Genomic DNA, 27,051 nt, shown 5'->3' with positions numbered 1-27,051 from the left:
AACCGGTCCGCAGAGACACAAATCAATGGCCCAATGGAAATCACAGGTCAGGCAGTGAAATACAGGCTGGACACAGGTGAAGTAGGAGAATCGAAAAGATAATCCATATGCCGTGCTCAAAGTCGCCAGCGGCAGTGTGCCATAATATTCAAGCATGCGGTTACGAAACCACGTCAGTAGCTGTTGCGCGGGGTCTTGCACAGGAAGGACATCCATATTTAAAAAGACAAAAAACCACTAGCGCGCCAGCTGCTAATGCAAGTAAAAATGGGAACCCTCCAAACAAGGATGAAAAAATAGAATGGAAGAAAGCAGGGATGACTCCAAAAATCTTTTCAAATGAAGTCACAAGACCACTGCTAACAACTTTAAAAAAATGTGCAAGGCCTTTTGTGGAGGATGCGTTAAAGATAGTTCGAACCATCGCTCCGAAATGCAGAGGCAAATCAGTATTCCATAGAGCCTGAACCTCTGTACGGGTGTTTGCAATGTGAAGCACGAAAGTTTCACGGGCCGAGCTCAAGGCCACCTCTTTCTGGGACAAAAAAACCCTTATTCTTGCCATGCCGCTGAATTCTGCTCCCAAGGTTGGTATCTGTGGCCAGATGGAAGACTCCCTATGTTCACGTGTGGGAGGATAAAGCACATTTCTGCAGCAAATAACCCGCTCACTTACTGTAACTATGAAAGCTATACCTTTAATTAACCCACAACAGTTTTCATTATTGAGCATTAAATAACTACCATTCTCTAATAATTTAAACGTGGGGATGATAGCAGGAACTGGCGTGCCTTGTAAAACGCAAGCCATATTCGGTCGGTCCTTGTTGCATGAACCGTGTAACTGTATGTGTCTACACATTAAAGAATGATCTGGCGTCTCAGTGCACTCCTCCCCTGTCAGATAAACTTCCTGGTCATCCTTAAAACATCTGTACGTGCATGGGAGTGACCAGACTTCATGAAGGAAACCGCTACCTAGAGGTTCATAACGACCTATGGGTACATATTTCATACAATTTGAAAACTTATATAAAGCAAAAGGCAGCGTTATTAAACCGTGGATAAGCCACGTTGCAGCAGTGGCTTCTGCCACAGAAAACGGTAAAGATTCTAACCTTTCAATATGTAACATAGAAAAGGTAGCATCACGCATAGAAAGCAAGCGTTGTTTGTCAGTCAAATTAAACGGTGCAAATAAAGAGGAAACGTTCATGTACCCCCAGGGAACTTTACCCATTTTCAGAGTTTGAAGGGTCCATGCAAACTGCATGATTGATCGTAATTGATTTTGACCATGGTATAATACTGACACTTCATCATGTACAATATCGACGACTGACGACACAATATTATCCAATGTGTAAATTCTAGAGGAAAGCACATTTATGCTATTGTCAACAACTGCAAGCACTTTCTCAAGATTTGCTTGATCAATAGCCCTAAGGCGTGTAGCAGCCTCAATCTGTGATAGCTTCCAAATTTCATTGTAAACCCCATATAACCACCTTTTCGACCTGCCACTAGCCGGGCCTTTAATGAAATCATTCAAGTCCACGTCTGCATTTAGTTTAGAAAGGTGATCCTGAACCGCAGGTAAAGTTGAATGTTTCAGCCAATTTTGACACAATTTGCCTACAGAATACGAGGTGACAGTATGACCTAGACTAAATCTGGGATCAGATCTAACAGTTTTAAAACCGTCAGTTAAATTAAAAAATCTATGTTGGCAAGAATCAGCATTACGGTGCCAAAGCAGCCATCCCTTAGGATTCATACTGGAAATGTTAAAGGATGAATTAAGTAGTAGAGTCTGTAATTCTCTAATGGACAACTGAGTAAAATTACTCCAACCATAATATTCTTCCAACTCCGGGAAAGAAGGAGTGTTTAACTTTTTAGAAGTAGCCAATCCAAAGCAGGTGGTCTGGGAAATCGTTTCATTGAGAAACAACATATGATTCGGGATGAGACATGCACGGTGCAAAGCCTCAGTGCCTTGTACCTGCCAGGCCCTCGAACCCCAAACCGATTTAAGGTCTATTGTATCCTTCCATAACTCATAGCCTCCAGTAAGTAATCGATCAAGGAAGGCCTTCGAATACAACAATTTAGTATCGGTAAGTCTAACCTTGGACATTGGCATTTTTTGAAATTTAAAATAAAAGGACTCGGGATTGGACTGGTTAAAGTCAGTAAAGTAAGTATACTTCTTTAGAAACGTTTCAGAATTCCCTTGTTGAGGTGCTGGGCAATGTTCCCACTGAGTAAAGTTAACAGTATCCCTTCTGGATGATGTTTTGTGTAAGAAGTGATTGCCATAATGTTGGTAGCAGAATAATTCACCATAATTTGCAGATTCTAAATATAAATCCTCAGCATCAAAGGCAGCATAGTATTGTAAATCAGAAAACAAACTTTCTACAGCATTAACATCCCAGTCATCAGAACGAATGTTCTGTTTCACCACATCCCCCATATTCACTTTAAGTACATTAGGAACATTAACGACTTCCGTTGGGCCATGAATCTGAAACCGAACTGCACCCCACACGATTCCATCAAGGACAGGCCATGCTGTGATGTTAACCAAAGTCAAGTCTCTTTTTAATCTGTGTGTAGAATGTGAAGAGGAAAGTGGGGCCAAAGTTCCATTTAAATGAGTAATGCATGTTCTTTCCTCGACATAATGTCCATTGATTATTCGAAAAAAATAAAACACAAAACCAATTGACATAAAAAGGTAAACTGAAACAAGGACCAGCCAAATGTATGTCCAAGGGGGTATCAAAAAATGTTTTTTAAACAGGCTTGCATAAACTGCAACACAAGAGGGTTTCCTTGAGGCAAGAGAAACAGAGTCAAAAGAAAATCTGGATTCCGTGGCTAAACGTGCTTGCAGGTCAGGTACGGACAAATCAGTGGGGTAGGCATAGTCTGTCTCATCAACGTTAGTTCCGGGTAAATTATTTAATAAAGGACTGGAAAGAACAGGTAATTCGATGGCCACTTCAGGTTCATTATTAGAAGCAGTGGGCAAAACTGAATTTCTCACAATGGAAGGACAGGAAACAGACGGTGTCATGCTAAGAAGAATCGGCCACTCTGTGTATCTTGACATTGTCAATTGAAATAAACCTGTTTTCCTTATGACCAGGAAGTGGTGGTAAAATGACTGTTCTTGTGCCCTTCACTCCAACGACGGGAACCGGAGCTCGATAGGAAGGACCAAATTCTTTCTTGTTATCGATCTTCTCTTGAACCAGTTCTCCAACTTGGGGTAGCCAGCCAACTACCGGGATCTGCAACGCATCATCCGACGTGGAGGGCAAATGTTCCTTTGCAAGACTGTCTCTGGTCTTTTGTAGATTCTGTAAAACATTGCAATGTTCATCTGCGTCAAAGGAAGTGGCGCGAACCACATAGTCTAGACCGTCAAGGTCAGGGACGTACATCTTGATGCCAAAGAGCATTTCGTATGGGGTCCGCCCACCCAGAGACCTTCTAGGGAGATTATTAAGAGCACGCTGCACGCCATAGAGGTGAGCAAGCCAGTTTCTGCCAGTGCCTATAACTCGGGCTGTCAAAGATTGCTTTAAATCACGGTTCATTCGCTCAACTACACTGTTACCCTCAGGTCTGTAGGGAGACGAAAACTTGACTTGGACCCCCATCGAAGTCATGGCATCCTTATACGCCTTAGAGGCGAAAGCCGGACCCTGATCCGAATGGAAGGTACCACAGGCAAAAATCCCTATAAAGACACGCAAATCTCTAATGACAGTCCGTGAATCAGCGCTGCGATGTGGCCAAACCCACACAAAGCGTGTGCATGAGTCAACTGCTACTAAGATGTACTTATACGCAGTATCAGATGAAAAAGGACCGCAGTGATCTAAATAAACACAACCTAGCGGTTTATTAGAAATGTACAACTGAGTCTGTGGCGGACGCGTAGCAGTCGAAGGTTTAATCTGCTGGCATATGTCACAAAGAAGGACATAATCACGCGTCTGTTTGTACAGTCCCCGCCACCAGAAACGTTGTTGTAATTGAGTTACAGTGGCCGAGACGCCCGCATGCGCAGACGCCACACCTTCATGTGCCGCTGTAATCAAGTCTGCTCTGCGATCCGAGTTGGGAATCAGCCGTTCCCCAACATCAGGAATTGTCACAAAAGGAACCTTTTCGGGACTTAAGTGGTATTTGTACTTCGAAGGGAATCCCGCAGGAAGTTTACTTCCCTTCTCAGAGGCAGCAATCGCTGCCAAGATGTCGCTATCAATCTTGGTTTTTGACCTAGTAACCGCTGCAACTAAGTATGTGGATACTGCTGATTTCGCTGCCTCATCAGCAAGCGAGTTGCCAACAGCGTGAACTCCTACGCGCTGATGACCGAGAGTATGAATTACATAAACAAGCGGTAACAAAGCCTTAAGCTCTGCCACTTGAACCCAGATCATTTTATGTTTTATTGCGCTACCCTTGGAATCATGAAAATCATTTTGAATCCAAAAGAACAAGTTTTCATTGTAAGACTGGACACAGTAGTAAGAATCACTTACAATCAGAGTAGTCACACTAGGATCTGCGTACTCCAACGCTAGTAAAAGAGCACGAAGCTCAGCCAATTGTGCAGTGCAATCGCCAAGGGGCAACGTGTGTACTTCCCTGGAAATGAACTCATCGTTCAACATAGCACCAACCACAATAGCGCATGCTGAAACGTAGGCATGTTTAGAGCCATGCGCAACCTGCGCCGACCCATCAGTGTAAATGATGCAATGGAACTCCTCCAAAGGTCGCATAGCCAGAGGAGCAGGATGAACGAACTCATACTGCAAGTACTCTTGCGACCGCAAGGAAGCGTCAAAAATTAACGTGACATCCTTGGATGTCAATGACGCAGCCCACTGAATCCACCGAGGGTGCAAAGCTTTTGAATTCGGTACACTGGCTTTTGTGACTGCCTCCAAATGAGGACAGGGTGTTACCACTAACATGCGCTTCCCCTGTGACAGAGCTCGTTCTTTAAGAATCGCCATCTGTACAGCAGTTAAAACTTTCTCCACAGTGGGAAACCGCAATTCAGCCGAAGTGTACAAGTGTGACTTGTAAGCAATAGGTACTGTGTCACCTTCATTAAAGTCAGGTACGTGAAACCCACCGCCCCTGGAATTATTCTTATCACCAGGTTGGTGTGGTTATCACGAGTCAGTAAGTATTTAGAAGCGAGCAGATCGGCCTGCAAAGATTGCAAAATGGCCGAATGCTCAGGCAGCCAGCATGATTTTGAAAAAGTTGGTTGTATCAAAGCATACAAAGGCTTGATACGCTGGGCATATTCCGGAACATAAGTTCTGCCGAAATTCAAGAAGCCCAGCAAAGACTGTAATTTTTTCAGTGTTGTAGGAGCGCGCAACTGTGCGCATTTCTCCAGGAAGTGAGGAGCCAATCCTCGACCTTCATTGTTCAGCTCATAGCCGAGGAACAACACTGTGTGTTCTGCAATGTGCGATTTTGCAAAATTAAACTTGTAACCCATATCTGCAAAGTTACAAATTATTGAATTCACCCGACACAGATGCATCCAAATTTCGTCGTCTGTGAGATAAATGTCATCCACATAAGAACATGCATCCGGATCGATACTCTCCAATAGAGTGACTATTCTTGAGGTGAAGACTCCAGGACTATTTTCGTAGCCCATTGGGAGTCGCCGGAAGCGTTTTTGCACACCAGCGGACGTAAAACTTGTCCATTGGGAGCTGAAGCTATCCAGTCTGTGTGCATAAAAACTGTTGGATATGTCAAGCGTTGTCTTAAAACGCTTACGCACTAGACTATCCACTAGCGCAGAGCCGTGAGTATTCTGTACTGCACAGTTACGGCAATGCGAGTTCAAATGCCGGTAATCCAATACCAAACGATATGACCCGTCAGGCTTGGTCACAGTAAAAAGGGGATTATTCATCGGTGACACACACGTTTCAATAACTCCCTGATATTCCAATTGTTCAAGGATTTCTGCGACGGCAGCTTTGGCTTCACGCCGTATGGGATATTGAGGCTGAGGCTGCGGCTCAGACCGCAAAGGAATTTCGTGGCAAGGAGACAATTTATCCCAACCACATTGGTTGCGGTACAGAGCCGGCGCAAGAGCCCAAGCCCACTCTTCTGCAAAATGCTGCGCATGCTCAGTTGAGACAGTGTGCGCGAAACTGGGAAGGATTACCTCCTCCCCTCGCGGCGCTGCGAGCACAAAAGGTGGGGGCCAGTCAGCCTCAGAAAGCAAAATGTCGTACGTAGACGAAAGGTTCTCCCAAAATACCCCTCTGACAGTACGCTGTATGTCACCTTCAATTAACAGGACAATTTCAAAAAGTCTTTCAGGGGGAGCTAGTCGTGTATCTGCTGTTTCTATCACAACGAACACTTCAGTCGCTGTCACCCTCAGTAGTGGACGGAGCGCCTCTCTGACTATGGTTATCTCCGCCGCGCTGTCCAGCAAGGTCAGAGCCCACGTCAGATTCCGAAGCCGCGTTCTCACTATCTGTGGCATATCGATGCGCTGTTAAGGCCGCGACTTTCTTTTTCGCAAACTGAGGTCTCTTTGGCGTAGAATCCTCCTGCTTCCATGCGCCTTCTGTCTGGCGGGGCTGGCCACGTCCCTGTTGGCCCCCACGCCCCCGTCCGCCTCCTCCTCCACCGGTCTTCTGGGCCGATGAGTCCTGAAAGGAACGAGGAGAGCGTTGATCAGAAACCTGAAATCGATCAGGTGATTTAATCATCGTGCGATCGCGCAAATCATAAACTTTTTCAGCTGGCGCAGGGACTTGTGATGCAGGATAAGATTCCTGCGTTTGCTGCTGTTGCTTCCCCTGTTTCTGTTTCTGAGGCCAATTTTGTTTTTTGGACTTTGGTTGTGCATCTGCCGTAGTAGATTGCACTTGTGGTTGTTTCTTATCCTTAACCGCGAAGTACTTCAAACCCTTACTTGTGCGACCGATAGTTTTATAAGCGCCCACTACAATCTTCGCCAACTGGCGGGGCTTTTCGGCATCGGGTAACGCTGCCAGAGCATTAAAAACCTGGAAGTTCACAGCATCTCCCTTGATGTTGGAGAGTATGAGATCACTTACAATCTCAAAAGAACCACACAGGCGCATACCCAATTCAACCGCTGCCTCAGGACCGTGATCATCCTGAACACGTTTTATGATCGTAGGCAGTACAGCCATAGATGGGGTGCCGAAGCACCTCGCATAAACAGCCGCAAAAGTCTTACCCCAGCTTTCACAGTCAACGAGCTCGGGAGTGATATCCTTAGGTAAAGTAATCGTCAACATTCTATGTTTGTCAGCAGGAGAAGAATTGGGAAACACGGCTTCCAGTTGGTCAAATTTCTCAGCCAGCCAAAAAGGAAAATCATCTTTATTATCAGGGCGTTGACCAAAAACCGAATTTACCATAACTGGATTGAGCCGTAAACCACCACGTTCCGTTTGAGCGGCCGGACCCCCCGGGGGACCACCCGGGAGATGTCGACCTATGTATTGCACTAGTGCTCGAATCACGGAAATAGATACAACATGTAACCTGCGAATTTCCTGAAGGGTACAAGCGCCGTGATTCGGGTGCGGGGTAAAACCACCCAACGCAGGCCAGTTAGTACCTGGAATCGAGAGTGGACCTAACCTCGCAGCGGACAAAGAGTGGGGGAGGGCGCCATCAAACCAAACTCGATGCTGCCAATGATCAATAGCTATTTCCAGTGCCCTGTACGGTGTATATTCAGCCGGGACAGCTGAGGCGGTGTAGGAGTGGAACAAACCAGAAGTTGCGTCCACAGCCGGAAACGTAACCCAAGAGTAAAACAACTCGTAAGGGAACGCCGGATCTGCACACACCACGAAAATCACAGCCACCCCATCCACCGGTACTTGGTACGTCTGAAGATGGTTGCGCACCGCCACGCGACTATGCTGCGCAATGGCCACCGCCGCCATGACAACACTGGAAACAAGAAAACACAAAGAATACTTTGTAGCACAACTGGGTAGTAATTCAAAGAAACCGTTTAAGAAAGAATCAAGCTTGAATAAGACCTATTTCAAAAAATAGGTAGGTTTCACCGACACCCCGCTTTCCGGAAACGGAGGTGAAGGGGTTAAGGTCTGAACGATATACTACTCGAGTGTCATGATATAAGACCACCGAAACCGTTGGGCGCCATGTCGCAGGGTTTCTGTTCTCACACAGAACTGTGCACAGAGGAGTGGAACCTCGGCGAATTAGGGTGTCCCAAAACTCACCTTAGCAACCAACTCACCCCTTACCGAGCTAGCTACAGTGTCTCATTGGACGTATCAAACTCCCAATGTTTAGACAAACCAGAACATGAACTTACAGTACCTCAGGGTACGTGGGACTCATGAACACTCTTTCGTTATATTATCATTACAAACCAGAACATGGAGTAAAGAAGACACATGTGCATTTGAAATTTTTATTTACTAATGCCGTCTTCTCAGGCGCAGTATCTTAGATAATACAAGTATACTTATTATCAGTAGCAAAATTATCAGCATAGTTACTAAGACATAAAAAGCGAATGGTGACAGCATGTTAACATACTGTAATGAATAAGAGTTAACAACACTTATATCTCACCCTCCCTAACACATATATTATATTATTAGCTAAGAAGGTCTCTTTGGGTTGTTTTAGGGCGGGCCCATACCTTAGTGTCCTAGCATGAAGGATTCACATCAGCATACACCAGCTCTCTCTGCATGTGCACCGCATCAAGTGTGTTCTATGTGCCTCGTGCAAAGCAATATCAATCCCGCCTGAAGCCAGAGTTGGCAAAGGCTGCACTTGTGTTATGACTATGAAGGCGTGGAGATCAGATATCATAACAATTCCATATCGTGTTGTTCCTGAAACTTCAGCACTCTTTGTGCAGACATAGTTTATTAAGCAAAGCTGATATCAGAGCAATAACATATTATTCTCACATAAACCACGGCAAACTACTAGGTTGAAAGCTAAGTCAACAATTAAGTGTCGTGTGCAGAAGTTGCAAGAAAGAAAAATGGCGTTTAAACCTCAAATGTACCTAATCTAACTTAACATGATATAAGGATATACAGGAGCTATATGACACTGTGTGTCACATGGCACAGGTGTGCATGCACACATGTGCATGCACACCTGGATTCGGTATTTTACCACCCAATTGGATTGGGTGGTAAAATACCAATTCTTAAAGCCCTGTGGCACTCTGACATGTGCCAGCTACATCTGCATTTACAGAATCGGTATTTTACCGAGTCTGTATTTACCGATTAGGTAATTTTACTGAATCGATAAATACAGAATCGGTAAAATACCGATTCTGTAAATGCATGCCCTACATCTCAAAATCCAATTACCGGTCGGTAACGGCCGAATTCGGCCGTTACCGACCGGTAATTGGCCACCTACATCTGGCCCTTAGTCCTTTATCTCTCTTCTTCTAATCCTCTTTCTCCACTGCTCACAGCCAGATAAGTCATGTTTTTGCTCCTTCTTGCCTAAATGTTTGAAAGGCGATTTGTGTCCCTGTTGAGAGTGTTTGCGGGCGTGGCAGGCCACATTTGCGCTCCTACGTGAAGTTTATTAGGTTACCTGGACGGCAGAGTACGGCTTGGGCTTCCTGCAACTAGGTGGTCCTGTGGGATCATGATTTCTCGATGGTGTGTGATGCGCAATTTGGGAGGCGTTCCTGGCCCAGAACCAGTCTATTCGTGCACCTACTGACTCGGTTCCCTCCGAATGGCACCCCTAAATCTGGTAGCATATAATCTGCCTGGGGATGATACCCGTGGTGACACGGACAAAGAACCGGGTCCCTCCAGACCTTGGCGACTTTCCTCTGCTCCCCCAGCTGCGGAACCCCGGGCCACGGACGATGGATCAGCCATGCTGGATCCGCCGGAGCTTCCCCACCCTAGATTGTCTGAATTGACCCCTTGCACAAGGGTGGCGAACTACGTGGTTGATAGGTTCAGAGTCCAGTTGGGAAAGGAAGCCTATAGTCACCTCAAGGCAGAATGTCCCCATCCCTCTTTAGATGGGAAAGTGACTTTGACCCTGAAATTGGATCCCAGCAAGACCACATTCCTGGCCAAGTTCATTAATGACCCTAAAAAGGATATTGACAGATCCTGGTGGGCGTGCCAGGATAAATTCATGGATTCCCTCGGCCTCATGATCATGATACTTGACATGGCAGAGAATGCCAAGGCTTGGTGTTCTCTCATTTCCCAGAAGCTCTCTCTGGTTGGGCACAGCACACAGTCATTGTTTTGGGTAAAACCAATTGTGTGCTGTCCACCAAATGGAGATGTTTACTCTGGATCAAAGGGGATCCTAAGCTGGGGCACTTAACATACTCCAAAGCAGGGGCAGTAGCCCAAGGGGGGGCTATTTGAGGAGTCATTTTTGCAAAGAACTGGGAAAATTTGTAAATATGTTCACATCTTTTGACAAGGCCCAGTCATCTTTAAAAGGGTTTTCTCCTCATGGGTTTTCCATGAGGGTGGTCGAGTGAGGGGGCGCTCGACCAGCCAGATCTTCTCAATAGCCCAGAAGGCAAGGCTCCATGCGCCGGCAGTTCCAAGGTCAGGCCCACTATGTCAACTTCTACCAAACCCAAGGCAGACGGTTATGAGGTTTCAGAGGGACCCACGCTGCCTCTAGCTCTGCAAGTGAGTCTACCTGTTCCCTTTTGAAGGTCGGGCCAGTTGGCACATTTTTCCCAGGTTTGGGAAATGCTCACAAGCAATGCATGGGTCTTGTAGACGGTACAGGATATCGACGTAGAGTTCTGCGGGTTACCATGCGAGCAGATACAGCCCAGAATTTTTCAGTTTTCGCAGTGCGAGGCAGAGCTTGTGAATGCGGAGGCTGCCTCACTCCTAGACAATGGGTCTATTTGTCCTACCTCTCCTCATCCACAGGGATTCATAATCAACATATCCTTGGTTGACAAGGAAGACAGGGGTCATATGCCGTTGCTGAATCTACGTGAGTTCAAGTGGCTTGTTCCTCAGCATTTCAAAATGGAGGGGATTCATCTCCTCCCAGATGCTTTGTGCCCAGCGGACAGAATGGTCCGTCTGGATTTGAAGAATGCATACTTGGCCTTTTTGATTTTTCCCCCTCACTGGAGGTTTCTACAGTTCTTCCGGTGCCAGCAAACGTTCCACCTCACAACTCTGCCTTTTGGTCTCTCCTCCACTCCTTGGAGCTTTATGAAGTAGACCAAGCCCATCGTAGAGTATCTGTGAGTACAGGGGATTCGCCTTATTGTGTACCTAGACGATATGCTTCTCATGGTGCAGTATCCTCACCAATTGGCCATGCAATTCCAATGGCGGCCGATCTGCTAGAAAGCCTGAGTTTGTACTAAACAAAAAGAAATCCCTCCTAGTTCCTTCTCAAAGTGCGACCTTCTTGGGGTTTTCCACCACTTTGAGCCTTCCTTCGAGGATGATAGCCAAGATCCTTCATGAGCTTCGCAGAACGTTGGACAGGTAGAGGATGTCCTTAAGGCAGATTACTTGCCTGGTGGGGCTTCTATTGGCATCTATCCAGGCCATATTTCAGAGACCGTTACATCAATGGGCCTCGCAGAGACTGAAGGCAGTGCTTCTGTGACAAGGTCTCGCCTGTTCTCACTCAGTTGTCCAATCCGACAAAGCACAGGAGGAAATCCAATGGTGGTTGGCCTACATAGAAGTATGGAACGGGAGAGCGATTTTCGGATTGGTCCCGGTCTGCATCGTAGAATCCGATCCGGATGGTGTGTGTGCTCTGTGTGGAGAGTTTTCCGCAGGAGGTTCATGGTCTCCACCGGTCAAGAGTCTGGAACTTCTTGCAGGATCCTTTACGGTCCGATGTTGGACCAGGGATAGCATCCAGTCCTGTGCCCTTCTCAAAATAGAGCAGTAGTTGAAGGACCTGTCAGATATACAACAAATATTTTGCAGACATTTCTGTGACAGAGGAGTACCTTCCAGGTCAGGAAAACCAGGTAACGGACTGGCAGTCTCAACATTTTTTGGATGCTAGTTTGTTAAAGCTTCATGCAGGGCCGGACTGGGAACCAAAACTGAAGCTGGCAAAGTGCTCAGCCAGCCCACCTGGGGGTTGGGGGGTACAGCTGAGTCGTTTGCCTGGGCCTGTTTCGGCCGATTTTGTTACAGGAGGCGATATTACAGCTAAGTTGCAAAAACAGCCCTGTAACAAAAATGCCCCCCAGGGGCCCCAAACCTGCACCCATTGTGACAGCCCACCGGGGAACTGCCCGGTGCCCGCTACAGCCAGTAGCGGGCCCTGGCTTCATGCTGATGTTTTTGCTTCAGGGTAGGTGGGATCCTTTTATGGTGGATTGTTTGCCTTCAGGTTGGACCATCAGTTACTCCGCTAATTCAGCAGGGAGCCGGATCTGTTGGCGGTGGTCATGGATACGTTTCTGGAGGACTTGGGAAGGGAACAAGCATATGCGTCTCCCACCTTTGCGATGAATACCAGAGTGCGCCACAGATCAGACGGCAACATGCGGAATTGGTCCTGCTTACCCCTCTTTGAAAGTCTCAAGTCTGGTTTTCAGTTCTTCTGGAGCTTTCTTGGGATTTACAAATCCAATTTCCCCTATTTTCAAATCTTCTTACCAGTCCTGATTAGACTCAGCATCCAGTGGTGCTGGATGGATCCCTCCGTCTGATGGGTTGGAGAATTACAGGAGGAAATACTTGATCCCAGGCCTTTCATCTCAAGGGGAAGACTTCTTGTCTAAGGCCTGGTCTGACAGCACAGTTAAGCGATACAAGTCAGCTAGGGTGAGATGGTGTCATTGGTGTGTGCAATTGGGTTGTGATCTTGTGGGCGCCCAGGACGTTCAGATCCTGAACTTTTTTACTTCTCTGGCTAAGCAGGGCTTGGCTTATTGTTCTATCAATGCTTTACATTCTGCAATATCAGCAGAGTATGTCCCTGGGGAGAGTTCTCTGGTGGGGGAGCATCCTTTTGTGTTTCGATTACTTCAGGGAATAATGTTATCTCTCCCACCAGAAGCAAGATATTCGCCACTTGGGATGTTAATAGGATGCTTAACTTCTTTTTGTCTCGACAACCTAATAGGTTTCTCTTGCACAAGGAGATTTCAGCGAAGCTGACAATGATTTTCTGCTTCATATCCTGCAGACGGGTTTCTGATGTTTGAGCCTTGATATTACACGACAAACTTTATCTCTCACTGGAGTCTCTTTTACGATTAGTAAGTGTATTAAAAGTAATACGAGGGTTATGGAGCACCCAGATTTTCCTCTCTCTCCTACGCTATGTGTATTGCAGTGTTTGAAAGCCTACTAGGAGATGTCCATTTCGGCCTTTAGGGAGGCTCATTGCGCTTAGGAATCCTCATAAAGCGGTTTAATCACCCACTATAGAACAATGGGTGCGATGGGTCATGCAGGAGGCTTGAATTGATCTCATGATTTTGGGTGTCTATTCTACGAAGGTGACAATGACCTCCAAGGCTTTCAGTCTACACGCACAGCTAGAGGATATTATGAACCCTTCTGATTGGTCTTCAGATTCTACCATTAAAAGGTTCTACATTTAACCAATTTTGGTGGTAAGCTCATTTGGTGGTAAGTAAGATTAAAGGTAGCATAATTCGAGCCTCTGGTCCTGACATGGAATGGAAAATTTCCTAGCTAACTAAACGGAAAGTTTCAATTCGATTAAGGACACAGATACAAGGACTATCCCACCTATGGATACCTGATCCGGGAGACCCTCCCTGAGACAAGTAAGTAAGAGTTTTGCCTATTCTTCTGGAATGTGGCTCTTTGATGATGTTGTGGTAAATAAATAATTAAATACTGGTTCTATTTTTGACTGGATACAATATAAACAGATAGCTCAATAAATAAGAGTCAAGATTCGAGGTAGCTGAAGTTGACAGGCTTTAATAGGCATAAAGGACAGGAACAGGACAGCCTGTACGGGAATGGGATGGCAGGGCCCGGCAGCTGCCGGGGCAGGATCTGGGAATGGTGCGCACAACTTTTAATAACAGAACATCAGTATATATAGTTAAACAAAATACATTGCATTCAATACAGTAGGCGTAGCAGTAGGCGGAGTTTGTAGCAGTCGCGAAAGATAAGGCATAAAGTGGGTGTAACAAGAGGTGTGTACAGGGCGTATACATAGACATGTGATGTAAACGTAACAGAATATGTCATAAACGGGGCGGAAACATGGAGGGGGCTACCTGAGCAGCTGGGACCTCTAACCTAGTGGTGCGCGCAAACTGGCAATGACGTGTTACCAGGGAGAACTGGGGGCTATGACTTCTGCGCTAGAAGAGGAGACTGAAGTCTGGAGTGTCAGAGCGACATGTACCTAAAGCCTATCTAGTATCTGGTGTTTAGAGAACATGTTGATAGAATCCAAAAGTTATCAGGACAAAGGCTAACAGACATTAAGACTGGTGCATGCATAATTCTACATGTAGCGCTTGTGCGAGGAATATTATATGAATATAAATACAGTATTTCTCTTACATGGAGACATAAAGGCTAGACCATGACGGAAACTATCGATGCGATTCAGTAGCTTAGGAATGCAGAGAAGGAGGGCTGGACTGATAACTAGAAACATAACATACTCTTGGCAGACTGGGAGGCAGAGCCAGGCCGAGCCGGGCACTGCGAGGCATGAAGTAAGTGAAGGGTCAGGGATACAGGTGGGGGCTGTATCGCTCCTCGGAGAGGGTTCAGGAGATAGGAGCTGAATCTGAGTCCGGGCCCTTTTGAGGCCTAGAAACGGGGACAATTCAATGAATTAACGTGCACACTGTGAAACGTGGCAACGTAACTTTACATAGGCCTAATATTCGTTGTATTCACGAAGACTGGAAACTGGCATACTAGAGATGGACACAACTATAATTGCGTCTTTAATCGATCAGGGGGGAATACATGCATATCGATCATGCACATATAACATAAGATGGGGAACACGTAGGCACATACAACATGGCAAAATTTACTTTTCCACATTCCCTCCTTGTGCCCTACGTTTCCATCAGGAAACATCAATATTCATGATACCATCTATCATTTCATATAGCATCATTTGCTCGTCTCGAATTGTCTTGGAACGGGATTTAGGACTAGGAATACAAGAGGTAGCACAAATGCCGCAAATCGCAGGGCCACATTGTATACAGAGGCAGCAACTGAATATGATCATTACTGCAATACCTAGGAATGACAATACTTTCCATCCCCAGGCAGATATGATACTCCAGAGCCAACCGGACCATGTCCAGGTGCCTGGATTCTGGTGTAACTGATGGGCAATTTTATGAAGTCTGGTTATAGCTGAATAAACAGACGGCGCGTTATTAGGAATGAAAATGCAGCAACTAGATCCGATGACTCTACATGCTCCTCCTCTATCGGCCAGTATGACGTCAAGAACGAGACGATTTTGGAGCACGACAAATCTCATAGCAGATTGCTCTTCAGTTAAGTTACCTAGAGCAGAAGTAGTCTCATTCACTACTGCTTCAAGGGTTCTGGTTAACCTACGGATTAGCTTACTATTCTGGATAGGTCCTATAAAGAAGAAGAAACCTCTATTGAAATCTGTATACTGTTCTAGAGCAGTTTCAGTTTGATCGACAATTGGGGACTCGATCTCTCTTCTAGGTCTGACGTGTACTAGATGTGTGTTTCTGTGATAATCAGATGGGGCTAGAAAAACTGGTGGCAGTAGGAAGGCAATGTAACATGTTCCGTCCCAATCGAGGGGCAGACGAACATATGCGGTCTGACCACAAACAAAATAAGAATGACGTGAGGCTTTGAAAATAGATTTCCCACTGTCACTATACTCGACAGTAGTAGTACAATCACTATGTCCTACATGTGCGGAACCATTCTTTCTGACACATAATTCGCCTTTGACTGGTAGTACTGAAATAGCAGGCAAATCTGGAGTAGTATCAGACTGAACATTCAGGACCATAAAATTCGAAGAATAATTACCTAAATTATAAACTTCATTTTCTAGATCTAACCCTGTTCTATGGGAGAGACCTTGCTTGTCTGGAAAACATGTCCTATTCAGAAGGGACATATCATTGGAAGATGACGTTAACGTGGACCATGCTCCACACGAACCATTATGTGAAAACGGATAAGGAAAGAGTGGCAGAACTCCCTTCGGTATCTGAAAAGGGGGGAGTCGACCACACACCCAACAATTAGTGGCATTGCTGGTCTGGTGTGAATAGTGTAACATTCTAATAAATGTATTATTACGCATAGCAAGACGATAGGATAGCTCGTGAGGAGGCAGATCACTAAATGTGTGCTCTACTGTAGCATTAGAAAACTTATTTACATGAGAAATTGGAAAACATAAATGCAATGCATAACTTGTGCAGGTAACCATTAAACTTAAAAACAATAAGAAACTTAGAAAAACGATACATCTTATAGAGTTTTGACTAACTCTCTCACTATGGGGGTCTATCTCATACATGTCAGAAACCTGTCTAACTGTTTCACCCGAGAGGGACTTAGACAATTAAAATGGTTGACTTATTTTACTAGACCGGAGTTTTAACTTATACTCCTGTTGCGGAGTTGCCTCTAACAGGGGAGGCTTGGATTCAGAGTCAATTTTTAGGCAGTCCTTAGAAATGTTCTTGGCAAATGTTTTTATACGCAATCCATGGAATTTCTTGATGTGGGACAGATGGACCCACCCCTTGCGGCCCTCCAACTTCACAGCCGTGCGGGTGGTCAGAAGGACAAGTCGTGGCTGCTTCCAACGAGGCTCCAGCGGACTTGAACGATCAAAGTTCCTTACAAGGACAAGGTCGCCTGGAATGACCTCATGCGGTTTCACTTCAGTATTGTCTGGAAATGCAGCGGCAACCTGTGAACGACAAGAGTGTAGGGCAGACATCAAGGAAGCTAGGTAATCTGTCAGCATATTACTGGAAACATCTGTAATACTGCGGGGTCTAGGTGTACCCCACATGTTTGGGGGGCGGCCGAATACGACCTCATAAGGGGACAGACCTGATCTGGAATGTGCGACCATTCGCATAAAGAATAAAGCAACTGGCAGGGCAACTAGCCAGTCTACACCTTTCTCTTTACATGTCTTAGCAATACGGATTTACAGAGTCTGATTATGTCTCTCTACGAGACCGGCTGCTTCAGGATGGCGCACACAATGGAACTTCCATTGGTACCCTAACAAAAGGGAAACATGCTTCATTAACTCAGATGAGAATGGCTGGCCGTTGTCAGAATACACGACCCTAGGGAGTCCATAGCGGGGAAAGAATTCACGAACCAACTGCTTGGCAGTGGTCGCGGCTGTGTAATCTGGAACTGGATATGCTTCTGTCCACCTGGACAAAGCGCATACAACTACGAGGACATACTTGAAACCTCGACATCGCTCCATCTGAATATAATCCATCTGGAGGACTTCAAAAGGGTGGTCAGGAGGCTGGAATCCACCTTGTTCCACCGGGACACTTTTACCTGGATTGAACTGGCAACATATCATACAGGTACGGACTTTCTGCTTAGCTGCAGCTCGTAAGTGCTTGTTGAACGAAAGGTTCTGAATACTGTCTAACATGGCTTTTTCTCCTAGATGTGCTGGACTATGTGCGGTATTAATAATGACTTGAACCATAGAGTCGGGGAGAAACCATGTGGCTTTTCCATTCGTCACCCATCCCTGATCTGTCTGGACCCCTCCTTGTTCGGACCATTTCTTGATTTCTTCGGGAGTAGCATGTAACTGTATGTCTATGACATCTTGTGTAGGGTCCTTAACTGTCATACATGTAGTCGGATCTAGAGTGAATGTCTGTGTCGTGTTAACTGGAATGTCGGGAGTCTGAGCTGTAAGCTTGGCTGTTCGATCTGCTAGATCGTTACCTTGGGAAATGATGTCAGTAACTTTCGTATGTGCTTTGCACTTCATGATAGCGATAGCTGTCGGTAAATGTATTGCGTCTAACAGAGCTTGAATGAGGAGACCATGCTGAATCTTGGTTCCATGAGAAGTCATGAAACCTCTCTCCTGCCAGAGTACTCCGAAGTCGTGTACAACTCCGAATGCGTAACGTGAATCTGTGTATATGTTTACTTTCAGGTTCTTGGCACGTATGCATGCTTATGATACATAAAATGACCTGGACTGTCCCTAGGCGGGACAGGAACTGCTTCCTCGAGCAGACCTTTTCTAGTTCTTAACTGATGTAATTTCGAGAACAGAGGCATAACTGAGGCTGGAGTCTAGACACAATACAATACACGATAAACACAATAATAACTTGAAAACAAATCACTCATACCACGACATGGAAAACACATGAAATAACATTCATAATAACAGTTCGGACAAAATACTACCCGAAATACTGAAAAACAGAACACATGAATTTCTCGAGAACAGAACTTACTAGAATTACTAGATGCACTGCTAAAACAGTACGAAACTTACCGGTCTCATAAAGAGACACGTCAGGACCCGCATCCACCTAGGTGGACACTTCGTGTTGGATCTGTGTACCCAAACCCACGGACCAGAAGACAAATTAATTGACCCTGTCTAGATACTACCCCAGCAACGGTACTCACCGGGCAGCAAGAACGGAAGGCCTCGGACTGGACTGGACTGCTACGACGACGGACGGACGAACTTCGGACTTCAGTTACAGGTGGGCCTCCGGATACCTCGGACCTTGGACTCTCGGCTTGGGCTCTGGTCGGGACTCGCCGCGTTCCTCCACCGCCTCGTCTGGACGCTGGACCGCAACCTCCGTCTCCTCCGTGGGCCTGAGGGATACTTGAAGCAGAAATATCTGCACGTGCACGGTATGGTTCCGTCACGGCTGCAGAGGAACAGGGGGCCTGCGTGGCTTCTCCGGCGCGTGGGGAAAGGGCAAGTCCCTATTCGGGCGCCATTATGTGGTAAATAAATAATTAAATACCGGTTCTATTTTTGACTGGATACAATATAAACAGATAGCTCAATAAATAAGAGTCAAGATTCGAGGTAGCTGAAGTTGACAGGCTTTAATAGGCATAAAGGACAGGAACAGGACAGCCTGTACGGGAATGGGATGGCAGGGCCCGGCAGCTGCCGGGGCAGGATCTGGGAATGGTGCGCACAACTTTTAATAACAGAACATCAGTATATATAGTTAAACAAAATACATTGCATTCAATACAGTAGGCGTAGCAGTAGGCGGAGTTTGTAGCAGTCGCAAAAGATAAGGCATAAAGTGGGTGTAACAAGAGGTGTGTACAGGGCGTATACATAGACATGTGATGTAAACGTAACAGAATATGTCATAAACGGGGCGGAAACATGGAGGGGGCTACCTGAGCAGCTGGGACCTCTAACCTAGTGGTGCGCGCAAACTGGCAATGACGTGTTACCAGGGAGAACTGGGGGCTATGACTTCTGCGCTAGAAGAGGAGACTGAAGTCTGGAGTGTCAGAGCGACATGTACCTAAAGCCTATCTAGTATCTGGTGTTTAGAGAACATGTTGATAGAATCCAAAAGTTATCAGGACAAAGGCTAACAGACATTAAGACTGGTGCATGCATAATTCTACATGTAGCGCTTGTGCGAGGAATATTATATGAATATAAATACAGTATTTCTCTTACATGGAGACATAAAGGCTAGACCATGACGGAAACTATCGATGCGATTCAGTAGCTTAGGAATGCAGAGAAGGAGGGCTGGACTGATAACTAGAAACATAACATACTCTTGGCAGACTGGGAGGCAGAGCCAGGCCGAGCCGGGCACTGCGAGGCATGAAGTAAGTGAAGGGTCAGGGATACAGGTGGGGGCTGTATCGCTCCTCGGAGAGGGTTCAGGAGACAGGAGCTGAATCTGAGTCCGGGCCCTTTTGAGGCCTAGAAACGGGGACAATTCAATGAATTAACGTGCACACTGTGAAACGTGGCAACGTAACTTTACATAGGCCTAATATTCGTTGTATTCACGAAGACTGGAAACTGGCATACTAGAGATGGACACAACTATAATTGCGTCTTTAATCGATCAGGGGGGAATACATGCATATCGATCATGCACATATAACATAAGATGGGGAACACGTAGGCACATACAACATGGCAAAATTTACTTTTCCACAATGTCACTAGATCTGTTTGTGAATACTTTGGTTGCTTGCTGGCTTCTTGGTGTCTATTATGTTGTGGCGATTTCATCTCTTTTGTTTCAGGCATTGATACTGGACAGCAAGATGCATAGAAAAAGGTCAAGGGTGTGACTTGCGCAATGAAATATGATTGGGAGGAGATAGACAAAGGACTATATAAAGAATCCTGCTACCTGATTGGATGTTGGGCCTTGATAGAATATGTTGTCTGTTATTTATGTTTTACCACTTTCCCTTCGTTTCTTTTTTTTTTTTTTTTTTTTAACTTTTTATTGTAAACAAGTTAACAGGAAAAAAAAAATACGATACATATATGTATATCCAGGACATTAAATACATTAGAGAGATAGTTAGATAATACAACAAATATTGCAACAACAAGGAGGGAGCAAAAAGGTATCATCAGAACGCAAAGAAAGATCATAGCCGTCCAAAGTTGCTGGACGTGAAAAGGAAAAAGAAAAAAAAAAAAAATAATAATTAAAGAAAAGGTATATAGGTTTATAGATTTCATACAATGTCAAAGAAAATAGAATTTTGACAAATTAATATCAAGTTAAGAAGCAAGTTCCCCAATATCTTTCAAATTTTATCAGTGAGCGGCCTCCCCTTAGGTTAGCTAGGGCAGATTCCATGGAATGTATTTCCATTACTAGAGCCCACCAATCCCAGGCCGTAGGTGGATCTATAGCAATCCAGGCTCTTGCAACAGTTAGTTTAGCACAAGAGATAAGTACGGTTGCCAAAGGAGAATGTGGGATTTGGGTAGGTTGATGACCTAACAAAACCAGGTGGGCAGTAAGAATAGGCAAAGAAATATTCTTAATTCTACAGATATCTTGAATCTCGTCCCAGAAGGTTTTAAGCTTAGGGCAGGAGAACAACATATGAACTAAATTAACGGCTACCCCAGAGCATTTAGGGCATTTTGTGCGGTCTATAAAATCGGGATTGGGGGACCATCTGGAGACTCTTTCAGGAGTATAGTAGAGCATGCACGTTGTTCTAAACTGCTGTAGCCGAAGGCTGGATGATCTTACTAGCTTATTGATGTTAGAAAGGGAGTTCGTTATTTGCTTCGGGGTAACATTAAAGCCAAGTTGGACCCCCCATTTCTCCGCTAGTTTAGGCAGGTCATTTGTTTTATATTTTAGTAATAGTTTATAAGCCCCACTAATAACTGATTTAGTTTTCTTAGAATATAAACAAGTCCAGATATCACAGTCTGCAAGGCTACCAATCTTTTGTTTATTAATTAAGAAATCATGGATCTGTGAGTGTTTATATCTAGCATTTTCCGGTAAATCATATTTAAGTTTAAGCAGATTAAAATCAACAAATCCTTGTGGGCCATATAGGTCAGCCAAGGTATTAACTCCCTTCTCTGCCCATATATTATTGATATTATCAGAAAATGCTCTTGGAAGACCTGGATTGCCCCAAAGAGGTAGCATCGGGTGAAAGAACGAGGTCCTGCAATATATCAATACGTTCTTCCATATCTTTGTAATATCCCTGGCCGTCTTGAACCTTACCCTCTTGAAGTAATTGGGGTCATTTGCTCTAAACAAAAACATGTTTGACTCTTGCTTCAACATAAGATAGTGAAAAAATATGGTTCCTTCCTTATGAAATAAGGAGCGTAATCGTAGAAAAAATGAGGACCAAAAATACAGCTTAAAATCTGGGAAGTTAAGCCCACCCTCACTTGTGTTATTTTTCAGGTGTTTCAACGATCTTCTTGTTTTTTTATAGCCCCAGATAAAGCTGTTTAGAACCCCATCCAATTGTTGGAAAAACCGATTATTCAATGCCAATGGAATAGATCGAAATAAATATAAGAACTTAGGTAATACCTTCATCTTAATAAGATTAATTCTACCGATAATATTCAGAGGTAACCTATGCCACTTCTTTAAAAGTATAGCAGTGGATTTGATTAATTCATTATAATTAATATGATTTATTTCTTGTATTTTCGCCGTGAGTTTAACACCGAGATAGGTAGCTACCTTGCAAATCTCTGGAGTAGCCACGGAGGGGGAATAGTTGGCAACAACTTGTGTCTTCTGTATGTTAAGCCTATAGCCAGATACTTTCCCGAATTTAATTGCCTCTAGTTTAATTCCTTTTAGGGCCTTATTTATGTCGTTTGTGTAGATAGCAATATCATCTGCATATGCAGTCAGTTTAAGCTCTTGAGAGCCAGAGCTAAAGGGCATGATTAAAGTTTGCGAGTTAAGAGCCATTAAAAAAGGTTCCAAAGAGAGAGCAAATAAGAGGGGTGAGAGAGGGCAACCCTGGCGAGTGCCACGCATAATTGGAAAATCTGAGGAAGTTAGACCATTATAACTAGTGCAGGCATAGGGATTGTCATATAGAGCCTGTATACTCCTTAGAAAGTTTCCACTGAACCCCATTTTAAGCAACGTGTTCCAGAGATAGCTCCACCCCACTCGATCAAATGCTTTTTCCGCATCTAATAAGATCATGCCTAGTGGGGTGGATTCTATCTCTGCGACGTCGAAAGCCGTTATAGCCGTGTTTACATGTGAGGTAGTGTCTCTCCCGTGAATAAAACCATGTTGCTGGATATTGACAAGTTGAGGCATAATAGGTACCAATCTGATTGCGAGGAGTTTAGCAAATATTTTAGCATCTGTATTTATCAATGAAATTGGCCTGTATGACCCTCTCTCTTCCTTTGGTTTGTCTTTCTTTAGAAAGAAAACTATTTTCGCCCTATTCCATGATTTAGGTGCTTTTCTATTCATCCCTACTGACTGCATAACTTCTAATAATCTTTCCCTTCGTTTCATGGGAAATGTGGTCGTGTTTTGTACTTTAACGTGGCTGCTGGATTACAAGTGAAGAAAGTGAAAGCATAATCTTCGCCTCCATGTCCTTAATAGAATTGAAACTTCCTATCATGTTTGCTAGAAAAATTTTCATTTTCACACCCAATACATTTCGAACATTCAAAACCAAATCACCTGCTACCAGGGCGTAAGGGTGCGAAGTAAGACTTCTCTACATATCCTGTCTTAGAGAAAAGCATGAAAGTTGTGTGTGTGTCAGCTGGCCCATGCCTGAAATCATCACTCTTTAGTAGCCCATTGGCTCTGTAATAATATCTAGCTTCCATAGCTACTAATGTCAAAAAGTCTATACTATTGGTCATTGCAAGTGCCAATTGTATGTTGTGCTCCTTGAAGTCTTGGTAAAGTACCTACTTGATGGAATAAAACAATCATTGTTGCCATTACATGATTAGCAGAGAGACATGTCTCTAAATCACTCTCCAAATTTCAATATTCCATATTATTCCAACAGCACAGAAGCCTCCAAGTGTCTTTGGGGAGCCCAATGGCCACATATTGCTGGCTCCAGCTGACAGTTTCTGGACAACTACCAGGGACAGAGCAGTGAAGCTGCGCATGGAAGAGACAGGACCAGCCTCTGAGCCACCGGTCACCCCACACCAGTTGTTATGGGACGCAGTCCAGCGCTTTGGAAACCACCCAGCGATGGCTGTGAAAAGAGACGGACAGTGGAAAACTACCACCTATCTCCAGTACTACCAGGCCTGCCGGGCAGCAGCCAAGAGCTTCTTGAGGGTGAGTCCTAGCAACTTTCACCAACAGAGAGGAAATGTCCACATGCTGTCTGAATGAGGCAGGATGAGGTTTATGGTGGCTAAATGGTAACTAAGCATAATAGGGCAGTTAATGAAGGATAACTGTTTGATGCTGACAAATATTACAAATGTAATTGGCCACAAATTCAAATATTTTTGTATAAGCAGTTTTTTTTATTAATTTGCTTACTGCACCCAAGCCAAGAGTGTCAGACAGCTTTATAGGAGGAAAACAGCTATGCAAACGAGATTGCATCCAGTACAACCATCTTATCCCCTACTTACAAACATTTAGTGATATCACATTGGCATTAGAATGTAGCCGAGCATAAAATCACAATGTAACATTGTAGATGACGTCTGGTTGAATTTATGTGGACTAGACTATTTGCACTGTCCACTCAGAGGTTGTCTTTGGAGCACTGGGTGTTTCAGTCCTTTTTTTTATTATACAGTAGGGTTATGTATGCCTGTCCCAGGGGAAATCCAGTTCTTAATGTACGGCTATTTCTGGTCAATCAATCATTCTGGATTTGTAGAGTGCTGCAATCACCCGGGAGGGTATCCAGGTACTAGGATCCTCCTGCTATCAGTCAACGAGCCAGGTCTTGAGTCCCTTTCTGAATTTCTGTGAGTTAGAATGCTGTTCGTAGGTGATAGGGGAGGTAATTCCAGGACTTGGCGGTGAGGTAAGCGAAGGAGCGTCCTCCACTGTGGCTGTGAGCGAGGGTGAAGGAGGCGGAGCGCAGGTGTTTGGAGGGCTGGTCGCAGTTCATGCGGTGGTTGATGCTTGCTGGTCCTTGGTCGTGCAGGGCCTTGTAGCCGTGTATCAGCATTTTTAATTGGCAAATAAATGAGACATGTTTTCTAATTAAATTGATGTGGCTCCAGAAGGAATTATCCAGAGCTACCCAGTGAGCAGCAATACCTGCATTTTAAAATACGCTCCTTGCTTCAATATACAGTCATTTAAGAGTACAGTGGAACTGAGAAATGTGACTTTAGTCAGCCACTCATGAAAGCAGTCTCATTACAACGCGACACCAGGTGTAATACAGGTATACTGTGAGTAAAGAATTTATGTAGAAAAGTCTAGGCAGGGCCCATAATTGTACAACTCTGGTTTGAAGGTCTTCAGTCCTCTAAGAAGTTTGATTCAGTACTGAGTGCTTCCTTTTTGTCCAACATGAAGCCTGGAGATGTTGCACATTCAGTAATGTAATGTCTGCAGACCAGGATATTGAGTGCTTGGAGGTTTGCTTCAGGTGGTGGAGAGATATCCACAAATGGATGTCCTCTAGAGTTAGTTCTTAAAAGAGACATCATCATAGGATAAGACCATTGGCCTATGTGGATGATGTAATTGTCTTCAGCTCCAGAGTTCACACTGCCATACCCACTCTTTTTGCACAACATACAATTGAACACTGCACTAGTCGGTATATTCCCTGAACCCTATCAAGACAGAGTTTTTCCGTTTAAATGCATAACATATATCGTCCTATATTGCAATTACAGGACTCCATTGGCAACACCTACAGACTGAGGGCCATATGTACCACATTGGTGGTGCAGGGCACCGCAGCAAGTCACCTGGCTGTGCTGCACTGCGTCACTGGGAAAGGGCAGGAATGCTCCTTATTTGTCCGATATGGTGCATTCCTGTCCTTTCTCCTTGTGTTGGTGCCATTTTGGCAGCCTAGCACCAATGAAGGCACCCTTGCACCATGGTGTAAGGGTGCATGTGTTGTAAGCAGGATTGTTTTTGTGCAGGAAGGGTGACCTTCCTGCACAAAAACAACCCTGACAGGAGTTTTCCTCTTTCTATGTGTCCCTATTCTGACGAGGCATAAGAATCTTGCACATTCCCAGGTTTACAAGTATTTGTAAATCTGGGACTGGCTCAAAAACCATGGGAGTTGTGTGGGAACACACACCACAATGCCCATAGAACACCTCACTTGCGTAGAGTAAGGCAATGCAGCGATTTGCGCTACGTTGCCTTACTCCAGATTTTTTATGCCATGCGGGGTGGCTTTACGTGGCTTCAAAAGTCTGACTTAGAGGTTTGCGTCGTGCATGTGCCACTTTGCTTGGTGCAAGCTTTGCACAAAGCTCTCCTAAATAAGCCCCTAAATATTTGGGCGCTTAGTTCGATAATGATCCGCGGTCCTCGGCCAGACAGAAAAACAGAAGCCACTCTGGCTCAGATTAAGCTCATGAGTGAACCAGGGTCTGTGAAATATATCACACAGTGCATAATACTGAACACCATTTAATTTCATATAGTTCAAACAAGACTATCTGATGAGTTCTTCATGTCAATGGATTTACTTATCACTTGAATTTCCTACTGAAATTCCCTGAATTGTTTACATAAGGCATTGTTGTTGATGTACGCCACCGTAACTTTGTGTAAACAGATGGAAAAACTCTTCAGCCTGAGTCACTAACATGATCTGAGTGATTTGAGTGTAAGTTACTATACAAATGGACCATGACAGAGAGGCTTGTACTGATCATACCCTTCTGCATCTGACCCTGACAGCTTGGCCTGGAGCGCTTCCACGGAGTCGGCATCCTGGGAAATAACTCGCCAGAGTGGTTCATTGCCAACCTAGGAGCAATCATGGCCGGGTAAGTGCCTGTTCTACCTCTCCCTTTATTTACTCCAGCTTTACTCTTAGTAAACAGTGGACTTAACACCAAAGAAGGTCACTAAGGGTTGGTCAATTGGTGTGAGTCGCGGTGCTGGTCCACACTGTGTGTAGAGACCACATTTATGGTCGTGCATGTGTGTGTAAAGTGGACCTCAATGCATTTTAATTGATTTACTAAAAAAGGTCTATGGTGTATTTTATGTATGCATGCATGTTTGACTGGTGGTACTCACACAGAACAGATATAGATTGGACAACAGAGTGCTGAAGAGCGGTAGCGAGTCTAGGTTTACGATAGAAGATTGTTCACAATGAGGTGTGTAACATAGAGATTGCTACTGTCTAGGATGGGAGTGTTCTTCAGATGTATCTTCCAGGTCATTCTGATTTGTAGCAGGTTTGGGGCAGTTGATCATGGTGGTGATGTTGCTCCAGGTTTTGGTATTAT

At 44.7% G+C, this 27,051-nt stretch overlaps 1 protein-coding gene across 1 annotated transcript in view; it reads left to right on the top strand.

Annotated features, from left to right (window-relative positions):
• Positions 1-27,051, top strand: part of LOC144817690 (long-chain-fatty-acid--CoA ligase ACSBG2-like) — a 721,416-nt gene that overhangs the window by 94,940 nt on the left and 599,425 nt on the right. Inside the window, exons 2-3 of the mRNA XM_078674437.1 lie at positions 23,640-23,923; positions 26,492-26,580. Coding sequence (XP_078530563.1) covers positions 23,640-23,923; positions 26,492-26,580 — 373 coding nt within the window. The remainder of the gene's footprint in view (positions 1-23,639; positions 23,924-26,491; positions 26,581-27,051) is intronic.

Source organism: Lissotriton helveticus, chromosome 2_1 (genome assembly GCF_964261635.1).
Source record: "Lissotriton helveticus chromosome 2_1, aLisHel1.1, whole genome shotgun sequence".
Classification (NCBI taxonomy): domain Eukaryota; kingdom Metazoa; phylum Chordata; class Amphibia; order Caudata; family Salamandridae; genus Lissotriton; species Lissotriton helveticus.
Note: the sequence above shows the minus strand (reverse complement) of the source record. Positions and strands in the feature narration are given on the sequence as shown.